Below are 24159 nucleotides of genomic sequence, written 5' to 3' on the forward strand. Positions count from 1 at the left end.
TATTTTAAAAGATCGGGTAAAATCCATGTTTATAGGTGGTAACTGGTAAAAGAGGTGATGCACATGAGTATTGAGTATTTTTTTATATAAATCTTAATGAAATGCATTGTAAAAAGCAACTAAAACAGAGATCCTGTTCTACTAGTTTTAACCATGAAAAGTTACATACTATTTTATACTACTAGAATAATATCGTTGAGTATTGACATAAACAAAAGGTGACATATTATATAATTGTTGCAGCAGATGGCATTAAAGTTTAATGCCGCACTGCAGATTCATTTTTATTTGTTTTTGAAAATAATTAGATATCTATAAGTAGAATAAAGTAATGCGTACTATTATTACAATGAAATAATTTGTGACTCCACTACTCCAGTCCCCAAAGAATAGAAAACATCATTAAATAAATATCGGTATTAGTGATTATTAATTTAGTGTCACACTTGACAAGGAATAATTGTTTATCTGTTTTTTTTAAATTTATAACAAGTCGCAATACCAGTTTCTTTTTAGATGCGACGCCTGATATTAGGTATTCAGAGACATGGGTAATAACCTAAGGTATAAAACCTCATTTTATATAACTAAACATTAAAATATTTTATGGTTATTTTTATATACATATTTTTTTTTAATTTATTATATTATATATTATATTATTATGTTTACGTGATATATTGATTGACTTTTTTAAAAAAAATTTTAATTCATTATATTATTATAATAACGAGATCTATTGATTGATTTTTTTAAATTTATTTTATTATATTTACCTAGTACACAAACCGAACCTCATTTTATATAACTAAATATTAAAATATTTTATGGTCATTTTTATATACATATTTTTTTTTAATTTATTATATTATATATTATATTATTATGTTTACGTGATATATTGATTGATTTTATTTACATTTTTTTTTAATTCATTATATTATTATATTAACGAGATCTATTGATTAATTTTTTTATATTTGTTAAAACTTATTTTATTATATGTACTTAGTATACAAACCTAACATCATTATTACAAAACTAAACATGAAAATGTTAAAATTCATTACTGATTTATTTTTATTATATTTTTAAGATAATATAAATACAATATAATGGACGGGGAAATGTCATACGGAAAATTATATTGGACGGGGAAATGTCTTACGGGGAAGTGATTACGGGGAAATGTCTGACGGGGAAATGTCCATGAATCGGGTCCAAGGGATCTACTACAGCTCCAAAATTTTCTCCGTACCCGTGTATAAAATATTTTGTTAATAAATAAATACGTGTTATTTAAAAATATTATATTGTATTATAGGTAGTACAAAAATAAACCACTATAAAACTACTAAATTTTGAATATTATTTACATAGCGGAAATACGATGTACCTACTTCAGTAATGTCGAATAACGTCAATTATTGAGCGGAGAGTTCAATAGGGTGCAGTCTAGAATACGCCTATAATATTCAAAAGCAATATTTGTACATTGAGTTGCTCATAGATTAATGATTGTACTAAATAACATCTATATTTGTACTATCAATAGACAATCTCATTTTAAATCGGGATAGCTTTTTTAAGCAAAACAATAGTGTTTTGTCGTTTATTAAAATCCTATTACCAAAATTTGCTCTATATCAATGAAAATAAATCAAAACTTAAAAATTCTAAACATATTTTACGAAGATCGAATATCTATGAAAAAGTGATCATGTCTGAAAATGGCTAAATGTAGAAAAAAACCTACTAAAATGATGAATGAAAATGGATGCATGCGTGATGTACATTTTTACATAAACATAAATTTTTGCTGTTAAGCCAGATAATCAAGGTAAGTATTTTAATATAAGTAATAAATACGACCATTACAAATGAGGTGCTTATTCAAGTCAAACCTTAATAGTATCCAATAGTGCAAGATGTGATGAAATAGGAATATTATAATATTATAGGTATAGCCATTAGACCAAAAGAAATTATATTAACTGAATATTGTACCTATATTTATGTACACAGACTTATTTGGATTATAAGTTTAATACGTTATTTTAGTATACCAATATAAAGATAAAATAAAACTATAAATAGGTACCTATACTATAGTATATTACTGTTTTAATAATTATAATTATTAAGTGACTTTTACTAAAATAAATATTTATAAAAATGTAACCAATGGTTTTCATATAGTTATTAAATTCTTGGAAAATTGAATGTTGCCCTACAAATGTTATTTGCTGCATAATTTAAAATCTACAATAAGAAAAGAACATTACGAGATAGGTCCGAGTTCTCCGACATAAGGCTAAACTTTTTATTTACCATTTTTATATTTAAATCGTTAATCGAATGCATATTTGAATGTGTCTACGAACATATGCATATCGAAACAGACAATACAAATAATAAAGTATAAACTATACTTCATATTCTTTATTAGATTATAGAATGTAGATGGTACCTATATTATTATTGTCGTTTTAACGATAATATTATGACCCATGCGCGTGCGTATATAATTGTGCACTCAAGCCTGCATGCGGGCAGCTACCACCTAATGTACGTCAATAAATAAAACACATTTACTTATCTATTGTATATTATGTACACGGTAACGTAGTATATTAGTACATAAATTGTAAAGCACACACAATATTATGTTGCTTGGTGCGATTCAATTTTTATTTTTAAGTGCCTAAATCTAAATAATGAAAAACGTTTGTAAAAATAATTACGATAATAGACGAATCGTTATTTTTGTTTTTTAACGACGGCATTCGGTAATTTTAAAAATGCAAAATTACAGTTATTTTAATTTCTAAATGCAATATTATAATTTATGAATGCTTGATGCTCAAATTTTCATTACCAATTACAGTTGAATAATTGTCTATTAATATTATATTCGTATTTAGTTTTTTATTAATCGCTAATTCTGTCGCCAAACACTCATTCACTCATACCTACTATTTAATATTCCGACATAATATCACGAGGATAATGATTAACGACATATAGTTAATATTTTTAGTATATATAGGTATGCCCGCAGTCGTCTGAGTATTTTGTATAGGCGTTACATTCAACAGCACATACTATTAAAACGCCGAAGCTGCTCGTGTTAAATAAAAAAAAAAAAATACTTTAACATGAGGTAAACGATTATTACTTTTTTTAAAAATTATTTTGAAATTTCAAAGAATCGAAATGTTTGACTTAGGCGTAAACAAACGAATGTGCATACACCGTACACTTTTTTTTTTACTTTTATGAAAAGTACAAAAACAATATCTTATGCATATGTGCCAGTTTTTCATGCGGTTTATTTAAAATATTCAAATGTACCTTATAAATATAGTATATAGGTACGTATTAATGCGATAGAACGTAATATACGAATTAATTTTATCAAACATAATTTATAAGTATGTTTTTCTTTCAAACACCTGTCAAGTTTAATGTTCAGGTTTTTTTGTACACTATTTGCAGACGGTAGTGCGTAATATTTAATAACTGAATTTATGACTTCTAATCTACTTGAAAGTGTATATAATGTACACATAAAACAGTTCTAAAAGACACGGACCCAAGGGTTTTTAAAACACGTGCGTAATAGTAGGTATAAGCACTGACTATAAAAATTAATTGGAATACTCATATCTATTGTACCTATATAGGTACACGGCTATATACTACACTTATGCGTTTCACATTGAACCAGTGTAAATGTGTTGCAAAACAACAACAGAGTATTAATTAAGTATTATATTTATATGGTTGTTAAATTTTAGAGCATCGAGTATTTAGAAGTTTAAAGCACAGGTACTATACACCTTATAGTGGCTTTGTACAATGCATATATAGCTAGATATAACTTATATATGTGTATATGTAATGTGTGTGTGCGCGTACGATCGCGAATGTTCATTACCTATACATTATTATCGTTGGTAAAACACGATAATAGTTCATTAAACAAACATGGTATTTTAATATTTAAATATACCTATATAGCTATAAGTATTAACCATTAAATATAATTAATATTAGTAAATAGTAATTGATATGTGATAACATACATAATAATATATAATGATTATTTATATCACTGATTAATATATTGTATACTATTTAACTAATAAGGCCTTACACTTCATATAGATATGACCGTCGAATATGGAAAATCGTCGGGGCTTAAAATTAAAATTCAATATTTGCAGGTCTTTTACATCTATTTATCGTATATATACGCATTTATATTTTGCTTTAAAAAATAATCCTATAGAGATTTCCAAAGCTATAAGTTTTTTTTTTTGTATCAACCTGATTGATATCATGAATATTTTTATCTTATATATTTATTTTTAGTTGACATTTTGACAAAAATTTAATTAAATATTTTTATCTAGTCTCTATACTCTCTACGATCACACACATTTCATTCAGTAGAATGAAACATTCATTATGACTTAATTACTAATTAGTGTCTCAAGAAATAATTTCATTCATAATTTGTATATTTTATAAATACACACATCAGATAACCACACATTTTAATATTAGATATGTGAACCATCAGTATATAATTTAAAAATATTATTTATATTTATATCTACCCATAAAATATTATATACTATTTAAACATATTGAAACCTATATTGCAGACTGTACTCCTCTTGTGCTATATCTATTGTATTAAGTACACAACACAAGCAAAATGATTCTTAAAAAATAAGTAAACAATAAAAAAATTAAAAAAACTAAAATAAAATTTAAAAAGTTAATGCAAAAAATTGAATTTTTCGACAAATTTAAAATGAACTAAATTCTAAAAATTGTATAGTGCCTTCTTTTTTTCCCGAAAATAGTAAAAGTAGGTACATCCTATTTGTATACATTCTATCACTCAGGGTCTCAGATCAATATTATAATATAGTCCAGGAAGAATGACAATGAGGAAATACCCCCCTAACACACACACATTATATTGTTTCTTACTCGACTTTTTTTACTATATTGAGTACTAATAATAACTTAGAGTAACTTAATAATAATTTAAGTAGGTAGCATATAATGAGCCAATATTTAAAAATAATGACATTGTTGATTTGTATTTTGTAATAGATAATAAAACTAATACTCGCTTAACAGCCTATTACCCTAACGGGCCTAACGATTTTTCAATATATTATACAATGCACCTATATGAGTTTACCTAATCGTTATTGTAAAATAATTACTGCTATCATAATAATTGTTTAATATAAAAATACAATATAGGTATGTTTCAATAATTTAAATCTTATTTTCACAATAAACGTTTCGATAATGTTTTCCCGCCTTTTTTAATACGTTTGTGTGATACAACCTGTATAAGCTGTATATTATATGACATATTCTACCATAAAACTTGGGGTAAGTAGTTGATTAGACGTTATTTTCCTGCATGTGATAATTTATACCTCGAGTTTATCAATAACCTGATGACAAACGCTCATAAGTCATAATACTTAAAACAATAATTATTAATAGAGTTAGCTACAACAGGTTGGATATTCGTGTATATATGGATACTCGATGCAATTAGTCAAAGTCGAATGCATACCTATTCCATAATATGACATTTACATAATAAAACCTATAATTTTTTTTTTTTTAAAGCTTTTGTGATTTCATTTTACGTGAACAAAACAAATGATTGTGAAAGTATATAATTGAAAATAATCAATATGTAAAACATAAAGATACAGGTGTTTTTTTTTTTTTAGAAACCATATTATAACTTGAGGCAATTATTCAGATATGCACCTGATTTGAAATGTTTCAATACAATATAAACAGACACGGCGGGAACGACCTGTGTCGTGTATAAAAGAAAAAAGGGCCGACGCGATTGAAAACTTGTAACTTTTTTTGTTTTAAACGCGAGACGCGTAAAAAACACGACTAGCTCATTACGGTGCAGTGTATATTAAACACTCGTCGGTTTCACGTGCGCCGTTTTTTTTATTAGTAAATATATATATGATATTATACGCGGTGCTAGTAGGAAGAGTAATAATAATAATAATAATAGTTATAATTAAAAGAATAGAGAAAAAACCGTCGAGGTAAACGGATTACTAACAAAATTGTACAAATAGTATCTGTATAAGTACATATATAGGTATAATGTGGTGCAAATGAGCTGATGGTTTATAGGTTTGTGTGTGGGTTTTGCAAGAATAGGGGTCATAAGTTAACATAATCAAGGGCGAAAAGAGAATAGGAAAAAAAATTATAATAAATTGTGTAATAAGAGAAGACCTCCTAATCGGCTCGTGCGAGTCTGCTGTTGTTGGCAGGTGAATAGTCGGGCCCGGCGCGTTTTAAACCACCTGCCATCGCGCGTAAAGGTAATACTATTACATATATATATATATATATATAATTTATACGTACTCTATGTGCATATTATATATATATATATATATGCATTATATGTAAGTACATACACGTACACATCTATATATACGCAGTTAACACTGCAAGTGATTTTCGAAAGAATAATGCAGCAGCTGTTGTAAAAAAATATACGTGTACGTACGGCGTGTGTATGTGTTTCAGTAGAAAAAAAATTCATTGAAATGCGGGTCAATGCTGGTATTTCTTTTCCGTTTGAAATTTGTCAGCGCCGCCGCTGTCGTATAAATAAACAATAAAATGATTAAAATATTAATATTAAATAATATTATTACCTATTACAATATCGTCCCATCGTCCGATGCAAAACGACTACTCTAACGCTGTTTTTACCGTGTAGTCGATATAAGGTGACACTTATCGGAAAACTATGTTTCTTCATTAAAATATATTAGCCAACGGCGATTCGAAATTCGAGAGAAATAGATAATATGATAAATGATAATAATAATTGGAATTATGTTATTATAATGTGGTCGTTGAAAATTAAAAATTATAAAATATACCGAGTGTTACTAAATACGTAAGTTTGTAGGTGCATTGTCATTTTTCAAAAAATTTCAATTATGTATTTTTTTTTTTTTTTTCGAAAGGTAAGAAATGGATATCGCTCTCCTATTCATTAATTTTCGAGAGGGTTACTGTTATGGGGAATAGGGGATGTTAAATTTGAATCTAATAAGGTATCGCGCGTTATAGATGAAAAAAAGATTCAAAGTGGAGACAATCAGTGTCGTCTAATCGTCTATATCACGAATTCACGAAGTATTTTATATCATATCATATGTATTTTTAATATAGCTATAATTTAAGTCATTTATTCTACTATTAATCATACAGTTTTTTGTTTATAGAGACTGAACCTAACCTAACCTTGTATTACAATTTTAAATCTTAGGTATAAAAAAAAAATTATGAATTTCTAATTACAAAATAATTTGTACATTTTTGAGGTTTTTAAGGAATTTTATAGGAAATCTAACTTTGAACTATTATAAAAAATATTCTAACTTGAGCTTTTAATTGAAAAATAAAAAAACTTATAAGAAGCTTTGTATTAAATTTTCAAACATTTCTTCCCAAAGAATAATTTTTAATCGACAATTTTTCATTCTTATACCTAGATATCTCAAAAAGAAATGAAATATTTTAGAAATTTGATCGTAAATTGAAAACAATCATAATAATAATCATAATTATATTCGGAGAACATTTTAATTTTTAAGTAATATGCTATCGATCATGTTCAAAACTAAATATTTAATTATACAATCTACACTACTCATCCTAACATAGGTGTATAATATATATAACTTCGTTGATGTGTTAGTAGTGTTACTTAGTTACTAAGTTCAATCTGAAACATCCATAAAATGCAGAGGTAAAGATGGTAAAATAAAAAAAATATGTCAAAATGAAGCGTTCATTAGAGAACAGAATAAGATGACAAAGTTCGAGATAAAATAAATAAAGCAGTTTTGATTTACCTAGTTAAATCATTAAAATTTAAGTTTTTGGCAAAACAATAATAAAAAAAAACCATAAAACAAAATTATTTATACAAGAATTTGAAATGTGAAATATTTTATTGTTCATATTACATTTTATTATTATTAATTTGATTTCAATATATATTGAATATTCGAAAAATGAGTAATATTAATAATTAATTTAGTAGATCACTTTAAATACTTTTTTCAATATATTTATAAATATATACATATATATATTATATTATGTATATATTGTAATACACTGATGTACTATATATTATAATATTTATTATACATTATTATGTGGCCAAAACTCGTTCTTTATTTAGGCACTATTGAGCCGCAATTTAATAACATCAATTAGGTATAATTAATAGATTACCTACCGCTTGAAATCGTTTTTCCAATACAATTATGTATGTAGGTATAATGTATTTAGCATATTATTATCATCAAACATTTTTTTAATAGGTACTCAACACAACCCTTTTTTGAAGTATTTTGTCAGAATTGCTATTTTTATTACAATATTGAAGTCACAGTTTTGATGCAGCCGGCGTCCCTTGTGATTTGTTTTATCTTTTATTATATTTACATATAAAAGGTACCAATAAACATCCACATGATATTGATGAGTTATGATTAGGTTTTTATCTTTATTTAGATGTTTAAATGTTTTATTCAGATTTGGTTTTATAGATTACACATAACAGATAAAATATGTGTACCTATATTGTGAACCGTATAATATACTCATCATAAAAAAAATTCCATCATACATATTACGAGTATAATATTATGTACTAATTGGTTGCCGTTATAGTTTATGGTATACTTTTCAAACATAGTTAGACCAAACATAAATTATTCATAATGTAGGTATTATGTGTCAGGCTTAAAATCTCAATCCATTCATATTTTTTCTTTATCCATGTGACAAAATTATTAATTAAAAGTGCTGTATTTCAGTATAGAGATATAATAATCACAAAAATCAATGTTCAAAAATACTAATTGTTATTGAGTAAGTAAGTATTAAATTTGAATTCAATGTTAAATCATTGCATAATTTTATACGAATCCAGAGACAGTCGTGTGTCATTCTATTCCTAAGGATGGGCGCATACCGTAAATTCCGCCACAAGTACCTATACCTTTTTTTACTGTTAACTCCACCAGAAAAAAAAACAGGTAAAATTGAGTTCATGTAAACTCCGCCAGAGAAGAAAATTAAATAGTAGTATAAAATTAATATGATATATTATTAAAAAAAAATTACAATTTACCTAATCCACATTAAATACTTAAATCATATAGTAAAACAATCATATTAATAATCGTTATACCTAATAATATAAAATCATATTTTTCATAATAATATCTGATATATAATTACCAGGGAGTGTCTGAATATAAATTCCATATTTTAGCAACTACCTATTTTCCGATGGTCGATGATATTGTGAGAAAAAGACTTTTCAACGTAAATTTGTGCTTGTGCGACGTGCACATATTATGAAAAATTGTTCTTAGAATTCTTGTTGGTTTAGTCCAGTTTAATATTAATAACATGGATTGAGTGCTTAACAATGAAATATGTTAATTCTTAAGTCCTAGACATATAATAAAGAACGCACGCGAATTGTGTACCAAGTCAGGTAAACATATTTTATTGACACGTCGTCCGGGACACAATTCGTGTTACTTTTGTACCTACAGTTAATATTCATAAGTGATTCCTAAAGTTAGATTGCAAAATAAAGTATACATTTGCCTTAAATAATTTAAAATTTAGTATATTTTAGATATTCAGTGATTCCTAAATTTAGATTACCAAATAAAGTATACATTTGCCCTACATTATTTAAAATTTAGTATATTTTAGATATTTAATGTCAGGGACACAATTCATGTTACTTTTGTACCTACAGTTAATATTCATAAATGATTCCTAAAGTTAGATTGCCAAATAAAGTATACGTTTGCCTTACATAATTTAAAATTTAGTGTAGGTATATTTTAAATATTCAGTGATCCGATAAATGATTGATATTATAATGATGTAGGTATGTCGTATGTGTGCTTTTTATTTATTTATTTATTTATTTTTGTTTGTTTGTCATCACATTTTAATGGAATAAAAATGCTTAGATTAACAACAATAATACATTTCCCAGTAGCAAAATAAATCTAGTTGTTACTTAGATCAAAAGAGAAAAATTCCTAGTAAATTTTTTAACGATAGGGAAAGACATAAAATTGTTAATGAATTCATTAAAATCATAAAAATTTCCAAACTATTTTGTACTTATAAATTTAAAAAAAAATTAATATTCATGTCTATAATTATACTACAAAGTTTAGTAAATTTAATACAAGGTGATAACAACTATTTAAAAATATTAATGATAAAATCGTTATTTATTTATAATCATCTGAAGTACAAAATTACAATTAAATTAATATAAAACTTAACTTATACCTCTTTTTATATTTTATTAACTTTTTCATATCATTGTATACGAATATGGTAACGTTGTACAAAAACTAAAAAAAAAATAATCTAAAATGTTGAAAAACAAATAATAGAAGATTAGTCACATCACTTGTCAAATTGGGTAAGGTGTTAGTGTTATTTAAGCATTGTCACTTTATTGACTGATTCAAAATATTATTGTCATATAATATACCAAAAGTAGAAGTCTAAACACTTAAATGTTTTGGTCATAGTAAAGATTTAGATACTTACATAATTATTTTTGGTTTTATTATGTATAGTTAGTAATAATTGAAATAATACATCTCAGCATCTTTTAAATTGTTTACAATTTCTTCAGTTTTTTTAATCATTAATCAGTGGCAAGTTTAATATTTGAAGTATGAATTTAATATTTTATTTTAATATTTCCAACATACAGTTTATTGGCTTAAAAAATATAATATATTAATGCTGTATAAAAATTGTTATGATGATAAATAAAATGTGACTATTCTTGTTTCTTCTTTCAATATTGAATATTCATAAATTGTGTTCATGTTGCAGCAGACGTAAGTAATTTTTTTTAAAACTAATACAGTGTACTTTCGATTATCCGTATTCTTCCGCGGAACCATCTACGTACAAAATACAATTGTATAAGAAAATTATAAATATTTTTGTAATATTATATGAATGTTAAAATAACAATAAAACATGCCCTAATAGAATTTTCCTGAAATACTATTTTAAATTACATGATTTAATTTTTTTTAAAAATACATATAATATGTAATTATAACATTTTTGTCTGAATTTAAATTTTGCATATTATCCGTGGATGCCAATCCACCCTATTCAGCGGATAATCGAGAGTACACTGTACTTAATTTTTGCTCAATAAGTTATAACAATTAACCAAAAATAAATTCTATTTTTTCTATGTTTATGCAATATTAACAATACTTTTGTGTAGGGTCATCAAACAAAAAAATAACATGTTGTAGTGGCTATAGACTTAAAATAAAATCATATTAATATTCATCTATATATATAAGAGAAAGTATACTTTACCAATAATCAACGTACAGCCAAAACTACCGTACGGATTTATTTGAAATTTTCAGGATATGTACTTATTACTATGTATAGGCGCACTAAGAAAGGATTTTTCGAAATTCTCATTTTAAAGGGTTGCTCAAACGGGGATTTTGAGATTTACGATGGAAATTTTGTTTATAATTTTTGTTTATAAATGGTTGCTATAACAACCTGATTTATGTGTTAACACATTTATCACTTTATTATTACAGCTAATTATTATTATTATGTATAAAAACATGATAACATGAAGTCGTAAAATACCCTACGCATTTACGCATACACGAGAACAAGGTATTTTACTTATTATTTTCGAATATTAATTATTAATGCGTCTTCGTATATGCACCCCAGTTTATGAACGGTTATTTCTAATTCTTATCTAAAACTGTTTAAATTCTTACAAATTAATAAAAACTAATTAATATGGTTGTCGAATATGAGCTGGTGGCAGCTGGACAATAATTTTTGATATTTATTGAGGTATACCTCAATGATGAACTGTATGAAAAATTTAGATCAGAAAGGAACCAAGATTGCAAGTTAAAGCTCTGCACAAAAATGTAATAGACGCTATAGTTATCACTGGGAGCGCTAGAGGAGATAAAGTTTTAATCCCGAGAATAACGTTGATTCCAACTGATTATCCCTTTGAATTAAAAAGAATACAATTCCCACTCAAAGTTTGCTTTGTTATGACTATTAATAAGTCTCAAGGACAATCATTGAGCATGACAAGGATTGACTTGAGAGAAGAATGTTTTTCACATGGATAGTTCTATATCACATGTTCTAGAGTTAGCTCTGCCAGTAGTTTGGTTATTTTAGCCCTAAAAGGCAGTACCAAAAATACTGTTAATAAAGAGTTATTGAGATGAATAAAATATTTCAATACAAATATTTTTTTTGTTTTTGGTTTTTATAACACCATAATGTAAAGTAATTTTTTGTCAACAAATTACAATATTACAATACATGGGCAACCAAGGATAAACATAACATCTAAAAGCAGGTTATAAATATAAACTGATAAAATAAAAGTTATAGTAGGTAACACAAAAAAATGTACACGGTCAAAGCCGGGTTATTCAAGATTTTCGAGAATCAAAACCTAGGTTAGGATTATGTATTAATTGATTATATTAATCTACCGTATTATGTAAAACTTAGTATAACTTTGATACTTTATTAGAGTTAAATCATACATTTACGTACAAACAGCACTAGGTCCGCGATCTACCGCAGGTAGATTGCCTACCTGATAATATACTGCTGCGAATCAGAATTTTTATTCCGGGCAACAGAAAACTTAAGATAAATCTAGAACATCATCCATCGAATATTAAAATCCGTATTGAACAAAGTCTGAGTCATATAGAATTGGCATTTTTAACGGGCAGCGAAGTGCAAAACGAAGTACGCAATACGAAGTCTGCCGGGTCAGCTATTATTAATAGGCCGCCTATTATTATTATTAATATAATATAAAAAAAATCTCGGTTTTCACCTGAGGTGACTTTTGCGCGGGCAACGCCGGGTGGAACAGCTAGTATAAGATAAGTTAATTAAAAACTTAAGAATTATTGTTTTACATCTTACCTTAATTATTGAAGAAAATTATAAAGCGATTATTTTCTCCTAATAATTTAATTAAGAAATTGATCCCTAAACGAGCTTGGAAATTAATAGCAAGATAGACTAGGCGAATGTATTTGTAGAACAAAACCAGAGTGCCAGCTAAAAATGTCGCTAGTGACTAAACACAAATGTAGCTAATTTAAACACCACAATATCTTAGTAATCTATAAACGCGACAAGCGTGAAAATGTTTGCTTTAATTTTATCGTTAAATTAATAAGAATTATAAGTATTTTAATAACTGCTATAGTCTAAGATCTAAGACTCAAATATATACCTAAGGTTGATTTAGTAAAATGTGATTATTGTGTATTTACTGCAGTTGAATAAAATAATTCATTACTTACATTAAAAACTGTTTAATAGATCTTATTTTATTTTTAATTTATAATTTGTACAGAAATTGGTAAATTTATTAATTGTTAATGCAAGACAATAATTATGATTTAATTTAATTTTAATACTTACTAATAAACTATTAATTTTTTATTTTAAAGGTAGCAATAGTCATTGTAACTAGTATACCTAATATGAAAAAAGTTGAAACTTTCTCACAACAACCTCCACCCCCACAACAACAGCAGTTAACAATGCCTCTTTTGGCAAATTGTGTAACATGTACAGCATTCATTTTAATTAATTAATGTGCAATATTAAATTGACAAAAGCATTTTTCTTTAATAAACAAAATGACACCACTGACTTGATAATTTTAGGTTGTTCATAAAATGAAATGTTTCTAGCTTCCATGAAATAAATTAAGTACTACCAACTCATATGGAAATAGCTCATTTATTTATTTAAATATATTGTACACTCACAGTATACAGTACATTATATAAAAAACATAAAATAAAATAAATAATAAAAACTTTTAATACTCAACCATAAATATAAAACATATAAAATACCATTAAATAAGATTAAAGAAAAAACATCATTAAGATCAAACTTCATACAAGTATTACTTTATACAATTTGGGGTTCTCAAAAAAAAAATCATATACAAATATAAACAAATATTTACAAGTAGGTAATTATAAATAATAACTTTTTTATGATTGAAAAATAGTTTCATTCAGACCAAATTCATTATTAATTTCTACTATCATTAATTTCCGAAATATTTATTTTGTGATATTTTATAATTCATAATAGTTATAACAATTGACCCAGGTAAAAACCAAATGGGGACAATTGCCCCTATTCGCTCCCTCCCCTGGACACCCTTAGCTATGACATAAGTACATGATTAATACATACCAATTAAAGATGTGTTTATCATACATTGAATAAGCAAAAAATCATGCTATAAAATATTATAATCAAACATTAGGTACATGAGATTAGTTCATCATACGGCTATAGATCTATAGCCGTGGTTCATCCTGTTAAATAGCTCTGAAAATGCCTAACAAAGTAACAAAGATATCAAATTATTTCAAGAACACACTCCCTATGAATTAATGAATGAGTTATCTCGTTGTTCAACTAGTAAACACTTATTTATATTTTAACAAAACATTTTTTTTTATTATAGTAAAAATTGCAAACTCTTGATAGCCATTTATGATGTATTTTGGTATGGAGGTCAGATAAATGAGTGCCTAATGTTTACAGGATCCAGCATTCATTGTATTCAAATATGAAAGTATCTCATTAACTATAGGCCCTCATTATAAATAATAATCTTTAAGCACAACATTCCCAAATATTTAAATTACCTAAAAAGAGATTTCTAGTATATTCTATGTAACGAGCAAGAAATTGTATTTTTCTTTTATTCAAAAACAAACTATTAACAGTCATATATTGTCTATAAAGTAAATCAGCCTCAATATTATGTATTCCTTCGTCAACTAGTGAGAAATTTAGTCTATTTAAATTACAAAATTAACAAAGCCATTTCCCTTGAAAACTTTGATTATATCTTGCAGCAAATCTTTTTAAATTCATAATAATAACAAATTGAAATAATACTAATAATAAAAGAAAAACAGTTATCCATATTTGTTAATATATTTTATTAGAAATGTATAAAAAAGGAACAATAAATAAAAAAAATTCTCTTTCCAACTAGAAGACATCTTTTCTTCATACGATTAAATATCAAAGTTATTTATAAATGTAAATTAACTTACAATGAACTAAGTCTTAAAATAACATAATATTATTAGGACTAATAGAATTCTGTATAAATCAAAAACTTTTTAAAATAATAGTAATTCTGTTTTAACAATTTCAAAATAACTATATCAAAGCAAAAAACAATTTGTATAGCTTTTGATATAAACTAACATAATAAGTTATTATTAATAACATAAAATTGGAATAACTAATTGGGTTCTGTATAAATCAAAAAACTTTTAAAATAATTACACATTGATTTGAACAATTTCAAAAATATGGTATCACAGCAAAAACATTTTGTATAACTTTTCATGATAGGGATCCTTGAAATGAGGAACAAAATTGATTGGAACTATTTCTAAAATACCTTCTTTTTTGGATGGCTTCTGAAACATAGAGCTAAAAAAAAAAAACACAACAATTTAATTAATTAAGAATTAATATACTACTACAATGATTGTTTTAAAACACATAGTTTTAGATAGTTTATCCAACAAATCTATTATTTTAATGTAATACCAACAATAATGATTTTTTAATAATTACGAACATGAAATAATTAATATTGAAACAAAGTTATTTATTTTTTTTATTACAAAAAAAATTTATAATCTATATACCTACAAGTTAATATTATAAGTAAATGTGATGAGTTACAAGACATGAAAACTTGAGGGAAGAAAGTGTTCAGTGACACTACTTCCAATATAAACTTAGGGGGGAGGTAACTTTATTAGTATTACAGTAATACTAGGCATTATTTAATAAATCACACGGCCATTTGCATTTAAGACAACGGAGGGGGTTGTCAGGGATTGTACAAGAAGAGAATTTAGATATGACTATATGAGTGGATTTGAATGGTGAAAGGGATTTTTAAGATGATGAGAGGCAAGTGAGGATATTGATGGTATGTTGAGGTCTTGATGAAGGGTGCGGTTGCTGAAGTACCAGGGAGCATTAGAGAGGACACGGAGAGATATTGATTGAAATTTGATTAAATTTGATTTTTTTGAGGTACCCCACAGTTGAATTCCATATGTCATTACGGGACGTAATGTTTGTATATTAGTGTTTTAAAAAGTTATTTTATAGTGTTAATATTAGTTCAAATATAGCAACCAAAATGGCCTAATAATTAATGTCTAATTACTCTGGTTTTAAAAAAAATTATTTAAATGTCAGTAACCTACAATTTAACATACAATTTTTAAGGTAGTTTGGATTTAACATTATATTATTTTATACTTAAATATAATATAATAAAACTGGATTTTTTTTATGGTTTATTTATTTTGAGGCATATAGGTTTTCTTAGTGGTTAGTTTAAAAATTTATAATATGATAGGACTCACCTTTAAAAAAATAATATTTTACATATTTTATAACTAATAAATTATCTATTTACAAAATTAAAAATAAGTGATTAATACAAAATATTCAATTAAAACTAAGTGTCTGATTGGAATTTTCAAAAACTGGTTAGCCATAAAAATTGTATGTTCTTGCGAAGTTTTTAGTAAAACAAAAAAATTGGTTAATACATTTTTTCAAAAAATTAACAAATTGTAAGTAAGGTATAATATCTTATTATATTTAAATAAATTACAATAAATGTAAAAAGTTTAAAATTCAACTGAAAGTTTCTTATTCCAAATATATAAAAAGTTATTTTGTATATTTTGTGTTTAAAACCCAATAGATATTAAATATTATAATAAAGTGTACTTTACCAAAAAGTAAAAAATATTAACATTTTTTTTATATCTTATTATTATTTAACCCGTCATTGGTATCATTAATATTTTAACATTGTTGGTGTCGTGTTAGTGTTTCGCTCACCTATTAAAATACACGTGTGACCACACAAATTAATATATCGCAGTACTGACAAATATCAATATTGAACTGCTAAAGCATAATAATACAATATCAAGATACTATGGTAAAGTAAATAAGGTGATCAGTGAAGGCGAGCCACTGCAGCGAACACAACGCCAAAATATACGGTATTATTACAAATATGGCAATATTGGACTAAAATAACTTTGTTAGTTTATTAATAACATTTAATGTTTTTCTTTATTAATTTTTATAACTAACTCAACGCAGCATTATATAATATTATCAAAATCGAATGAAATAAAAACCATTGGTTCTAAAAATAGTAATTGTATAAGCTATGAAATGATCATAGCGACACCAAGGATGGGTTAATTATATTTTATTGTATTTAAATCATCAAATTAAATCATATTTTGCTTCATTAAAGTGGACAAAGTTCTCAGTATTGTAATAATTCAATATATAATATCTACTACATGTGAAATTAAAATGTCTAAAAAGTAGCAATATAATAAATTATTTACTCTTATACTTACAAGTATAAATCAATTTCTTCTTCGGGTACTTTTTTATGTTCTTTATCAATTAGTTCTCGAAACTATAGGAAAAATATCAAAATACAATAAAATAAATAAAATAAGATTTGTCATACAGTATTCAAGTACAATATACTATTATGAATGGTAAATAAATATAATTTTAAATAGAATAGATAAATACTAATTTTAAATATGCATGTATTTAAATTCATAATTTTCATAGTATATTAAGAATATAAATATAAAATATATTTTCTTAATATAATTATCTTACATGATAATAATCCTTTGTTATCCACCAAAAATTACATTCTAGCAAAGTCGAGCGGATAAAAAGTGCATTAAACTATGTAAAAAAGGAAGTTAGATTTTATTCTTTTAATATGTATTTTCTACAATTACATATTAGAAAGGATGTGTACCTTATGTGGCTGCTTATCTATAATAAGTAAGTACATACATAATTGTATAGTTATACCTAACAATACAACAATTATCTACAAAAAAAAATCTACTTAAATTATCTACTGTATATTATATAACATCAATATAATGTCATCGCATTAAAAACATTTTATCGCAAACTTAACTACTAATAACGAAGGATCACTGTAGATAAACATGAAGTAATTAAAAATGAAAATGCTCTTATCATTACATTACGTAATTAATTTTATATAAAATATATTTCATGACAGGTAAACAGGTTTTAAATAATATTTTATTTATAGTGAAAAACAAGAAAGGGAGTCAACATGTTAAAAAGTTATAGTTTAGTTAATATTAACAAGTTACATAACAAATTATTATAATTACTACTTTATTTTTTTTAAATATGTTTTTAATGAATAAAAGTTTGTACCATGAAGTTAGGTTGGTTTATTTTTTCCCAGTATGAACTCCACATATTTAAAATATATTTTATTTTGTTGAAATTATTTTTTAACTAAAAAATTTAAAAAAAAATGTTTTAATGTAAATACTGCCTAAATATTAAATTATCAAAATATGTTAAGCATTACTTTTTGATATTAACAGAGATAAAATAACTTAAATACCTAATTACAACTTAACATAAATTTCTAATATTACATTTTTGTTTAACATTTTAATTTCAAATATCTCAACTATAACACTATCAGATAAGTCAATAACATCAGTAGCATGGTTTAGATAAAATGTAAACAGAAAAATAAAAAATAAAATAAATAAATCATGTAGTACTATGATATATACAAAATTATAAGTGCTAACATATAGTGTATAAATACAAGACTTTGTCTAAAACATTGTGTGTTTGTTTTATCAATGAACTCGAGTAAGAATTTTTAAAACATAATATTGAATAGTATGATAGGCAAATACCAAGTATCAATAGAATGAAAATTAATTTTCTACCATTAGATTCGCCAACATTGCTGTATTCGTCAAGATTTTTATTATGATAAAATATAATAAAATTATTAATTTTTTATTTAATTTTTTTAATGAAAGTAGTGCCTACAATTCTTACATACACAGTATGCTCCAAAGATAAGTAAAAATTCTGATCACTATTTAAATTATGTTCATTTTGTGATTTATAAAAAAAAATTAACCTAAATAATTATATAATTGTCTTAATACCTACAACCTAGTGGGGCCTTTTCTGTTATCTTTCTGTTGAATGTTCTTACATATATTATGTTCTTATATACTTTCATGATATTAACATATATGCTTTGACATAGATTGTAAATATTCAATTTTTTTGTTTTTTTTTTATTAAAGTGGATTTTTAACTAAAATAAGTTGACGAAAATTAGTTAACTTGCCCAGCCTTGGTGAACTTCTATGTTAACATTATAATATATTGGTTGGTTTTCTTTATAATCCATATATTAATTAATACTCAATAAAAAAATTGGCTCTCTGAATAAAAGAACAATATATTTTTAAATCGTCTGAAAAACATGTTATTACCGATTTCAGGGTTTCAGAATAGGTAAACAACTTAGAACAAAGATTATTTATCTACTGACTAACAATAGACTATTTTAAATACAGGTTTTGTATTTAAAATACAAAACGTTCAATTAATGATTTAAGTTAAGTATTTATTTGAAGAAAAAAATAGTTATAAATTATGTTATTTTAATCTAAAATTCTAAAAAAAACAAATATTTATGTTCATAAATTTTTTTAAAGAGTATAAAATGTATATAAAATGGAAAAGTTATTGTTATTACTCTTACTTTGTTATTATGTTTTCCATGTTCTTTGGAAACTTTCATTAAGAAAACTCTACATGGGATTTTGTATATTTTAGCAATGTCAATGAACTGTTTTCTTGATTCTATATCCGGATTTGTATTATCAATCACTACACTTACACTACCATTACTTAAATACTTTGTAGTCTTAGCAATACACTTTTGCCATGAGCCAAGTGTATCTTTGTTAATTATTTTCATACGATCATGACAAAATAAATTATTAACAGCAAAATAACTTTTTCCTGAACCAGGACAACCAACCATAATAATCATCTAAACATTAATTGTTATTACTATTAAAATCATAAAATGCATTTATTAAGAAAAACTTACCTCTTTATTTGAGGAAAACAAATTGTTTGATGATAAATCTGTGTATAAGATATTAGACATAACATCATTTGGATTAAACGCAGGTAATGCAAAAACTTTTGTAGTTGGTTCTTTCCAAAAGTATTCTTCAGGAGTATAAAATTTGAGACCAATATTCATGGCAAATAAACGGTCACAACATGATTGGTCTTTTTTAACTAGTTTACCATCAGAATCAAAACGAGCAGGCCGGCCCGCCGCACCACCACAAAAAAAACTCTTATCCATGTCAACTGATATACCTCCATTAAACTAAAATAAAAATATATGCGTATAAGATTTATTTATTTCAATAAAAATAATAACCTTACATCAGACACTAAAGCATTCCACATTCCTGGTGCAGGTTTTCTATATATATCTTTCCGATTGGCAATGAATACTTGAACTGGTGTTCTGATTAATTTAGGGATATTTTCAATTTTTATTCTTAGCGGTAATTCATTTTCTTTGTTACCTACATTATCTACTTCATTAGTGAATATCACTATTTTGTAACCATTATCAAACAATTTTTTAAGAGATCCAATAACTTTATGGTTATCTATTTGCCAGTCATCATCATCATCATCATCATCATCATTATAATCATCATCATCATCAAGAAAAGATTTACCTGACAGAAGAGCATTAAGTATTCCATCCAAATCAAATGCCGCTATCTTAAACGTTGAATAAAAACTTAGATAAATTTATGTATAACACTTAAATTAACAATTTTAAATCAATTAATATTTACCTTATCTTTATGAACAATATTTTTACTATTGAACACCAACAATGTACCTCTATTAACCCACATGCATGTAGAATGTGAGAGAGGTATTTTAGGTATAATTTCTTTATTTGTACAATAACTATTCTTTTTGTTGTTGTCTATACCATAAGAAAGTGATACAGAATCAAAATGATAGGTGTGATTACTTTTATACAACAATGCCACTTTGTCTCCATAATTTAAAAGTCTTTTTTCTCCTTTTACCATAGGTTGCTTGTTAACAGCTGACCTGCTTTTACCTAATTGTTGAACACATATTTGGCCCGTAGAATAGTCAGCTATAAATTTCACTAAAAAAATAAATTAATACATTACTAAGTCATAGTTATGTAATTCAAGAACTAATGTTAAATAATATTTACAAACATGCAATATAAATCTATAATTTAATTTAATTCAAAAAATTAAATAGGTTAAAATAAAATGACAAAATATTATTATAAAAATCAAAATATTTTTAACACATTGAACATCATAAGATCGCCAGAGGTCATGCAATAGGTTTTTGTTATACACCAGGCATATTTTTCAATGTCTTCCTAATTTATATATAGTATGTATTTGAAAATATATTTAAAAATATAAAAAAAAACCTTATTATATCAAAAAAATTGTAATAACTCCCAATACAACATGGTCACGGTCGGATTGGCATCAACAGGCCCAGTTTGCAATCTGATCAAGGAGCCTTTATAAGATAATACTAAAAATTGTTAGCTCTGCTTTTTACTTATTATTTTTTGTATTTATTAAGAGGACACCATACCCACATGTGTTGTCTCTGTCTTACACTCCTACTAATATACATCATAACAAATTTACATTTAGCAAAACATATTTTGTAATATTAGCTTTAATATTAGAGTAAATTTACCTATTGGCTATTATCAAATTTAAAGGTCAGAATATTATCTAAAAAATGACAAATGCTCAATAAAAGCTTATGTCTTCATTTACATCTTTTAGTAATAGAATTAAACTGTAAAGTGAATTGTTGTAATTCATACACTAGTGTATTTCTATCAATAGTTGTTAGAAGTGAAAGTTCACTTAATGCAATAGCAGGTACTTTATTATTTAAAAAACTAATATATTTTGGATCCAAACAAATGCAATCACTAAGTAATTTTGAATTACTTATAAATTGTTGATCCAAGCTATTTACACAAATATTATGTATATGTATATAAGTAAAAGTTTCAATTTTAAACCCATCAGTTAATAAAATATTTGGTTGTTTATCTGTTGCAAACGAATCGTCGACACATTAGTTAAACAGTGCATTAAATTATATTATTTATAATAGCATAACATATTCATAATAAAAGCACTTAGTACTTAACCTTATCGTGAGCTAATATTAATTTATTTTATGAATATAAAATCAATAAGCAATCTTTAGAAATGTTACAGTTACTAAAACAACAAAAATATATTTAATTTTAAAATATTAACATGAAGTCTGAGGATCCGAACTAGCCAAAGGCCCAATCCGCGATCGCGGACCTGCGGTCTGGGCCAGTCCGACCCTGGCTATGGTCTTTAATTTAGTGTATTATTGAAGCATCATGAAAAATATAATTGTATAAAACTAAATTAATTTATGATTAAGTGCAGCGGTCATGTGGAATGAGTAATTATCAACTATGGGCGTCAGCGATCACAAATGTATAGGTTTAAATTTGAAAATTAAAGATGACCATCAGCAGTCATATGGCGGTTAACGTGTTAACTAATTTTTCATAATTAAAAAGCATTTGTATTAATATAATATAGGTGTAAGTACTATAAATAAAACTTCAAACAATATTCATGTGAATAAAATTATATAGTACCAATTCCATTGAATAAAATATACACATTATATAATATATATTATGATTGGTATTGAAACCATTCTAAATAACCGAACAACATACACATCAGTTGGCAACATCGAAGCGACCCTTATGTACATCATCATTTAATTATGTCACTACATGATCATCAGATAAAAAAAACAAATTAAGCTATACTTTAATACAGACGGTAAAAAATTATCGCAAATAAACGTAATTCATAATATGGACAATGTATTAATGATAGGTATTATATTTTACTTACTTTGTTTTTTCGACATCTTGCGATTGGCCACTCCAATATGTTGTTTTTTCCCCAGTATTAAAGGTTCGTTGTCCAAGAGAACAAATTTTTGTTCTGGGTTTTCGTCAGATACTAAAACGAAAAACTTGACATCGTCGTTGGTCTTCAGCTCTGACATGTTGAACCGAGCAAATACGTCAAATATTCAACGTTTTTTAAAACGAAAACTACACAAGCTCACACTCTTTCGGTGAATAACAACAGAACGGTAACAAAAATAATTGGTGGCTCGTCAATAATTTAAAACATCTAAATCGTTTGAAAATAAAGTTCGAACGTCGATAACTGAATCCGCAGGCGTTCGCCGCAAGCGTACTACACCATGACGGTGTTATGAATGAGAAGGTTATGTCGGTTTATTTATATAATTATAAATAAAATACCGATACTATTATGGCTAAGTTGTATATTTACGTTATATACATGTATAGTCACTTTGGTAATATGCAATAACATCTTGTACGACCGGTGAATTAATATTTTGATAACATAATAAAAACGAAATTAAATTTATTAATAACCATACCGGACAGAATAGAAATAAATAATAATAGTTATTATTGTAATATCGTATTGGCTACGGCGGCGGTGACGGTCTTGTAACTTGTTCCCTGTCTTGTTTACCGCAATACTGCTCGGGGAAACGATATCGCGACTTTGCGAGCTAAAAATAATGTTTACTACAACACGGGGGGCGCGGACGCGTTCGCGCGATTTTAATAATATTATTGATATTATTATCGTTTAAAACCATTGATTATAATTATTAATATTATAATATTACACCATTCATTATTATTATAAATTTTAATCAATGATTAATTAACTTTATAAGCTATATATTATTATTATGCAAACGTCACGTTTCGTACCGATTTCACGTGCGGCTAGACGTTACTATAATATACGTCATCGGTCT

At 25.8% G+C, this 24159-nt stretch overlaps 1 protein-coding gene across 6 annotated transcripts; it reads right to left on the minus strand.

The window, feature by feature from the left end:
* Positions 1-15386: 15386 nt before the first annotated feature.
* Positions 15387-23949, minus strand: LOC114121259 (uncharacterized protein F21D5.5-like). Of its 6 annotated transcripts, none has more exons than XM_050207565.1 (8): positions 23202-23292; positions 22934-23073; positions 21060-21388; positions 20632-20982; positions 20282-20572; positions 19928-20221; positions 17691-17752; positions 15387-15708 (listed from the first exon to the last, which is right to left on the minus strand). In XM_050207565.1, exons 3-8 carry the CDS (start codon positions 21303-21305, stop codon positions 15591-15593), a joined length of 1362 nt encoding a protein of 453 aa, XP_050063522.1. In that variant the 5' UTR covers positions 21306-21388; positions 22934-23073; positions 23202-23292; the 3' UTR covers positions 15387-15590. The 6 variants fall into 6 exon arrangements, with proteins under 6 accessions (XP_050063522.1, XP_027839312.1, XP_027839313.1 ...); XM_050207563.1 differs by lacking the exon at positions 22934-23073 and adding an exon at positions 19324-19474 and having other exon boundaries at positions 15561-15708; positions 23202-23949; XM_050207562.1 differs by lacking the exon at positions 22934-23073 and adding an exon at positions 19320-19474 and having other exon boundaries at positions 15561-15708; positions 23202-23949.
* Positions 23950-24159: the final 210 nt, after the last annotated feature.

The sequence above is a fragment of the Aphis gossypii genome, chromosome X (assembly GCF_020184175.1).
Source record: "Aphis gossypii isolate Hap1 chromosome X, ASM2018417v2, whole genome shotgun sequence".
Taxonomy (NCBI): Eukaryota; Metazoa; Arthropoda; class Insecta; order Hemiptera; family Aphididae; genus Aphis; species Aphis gossypii.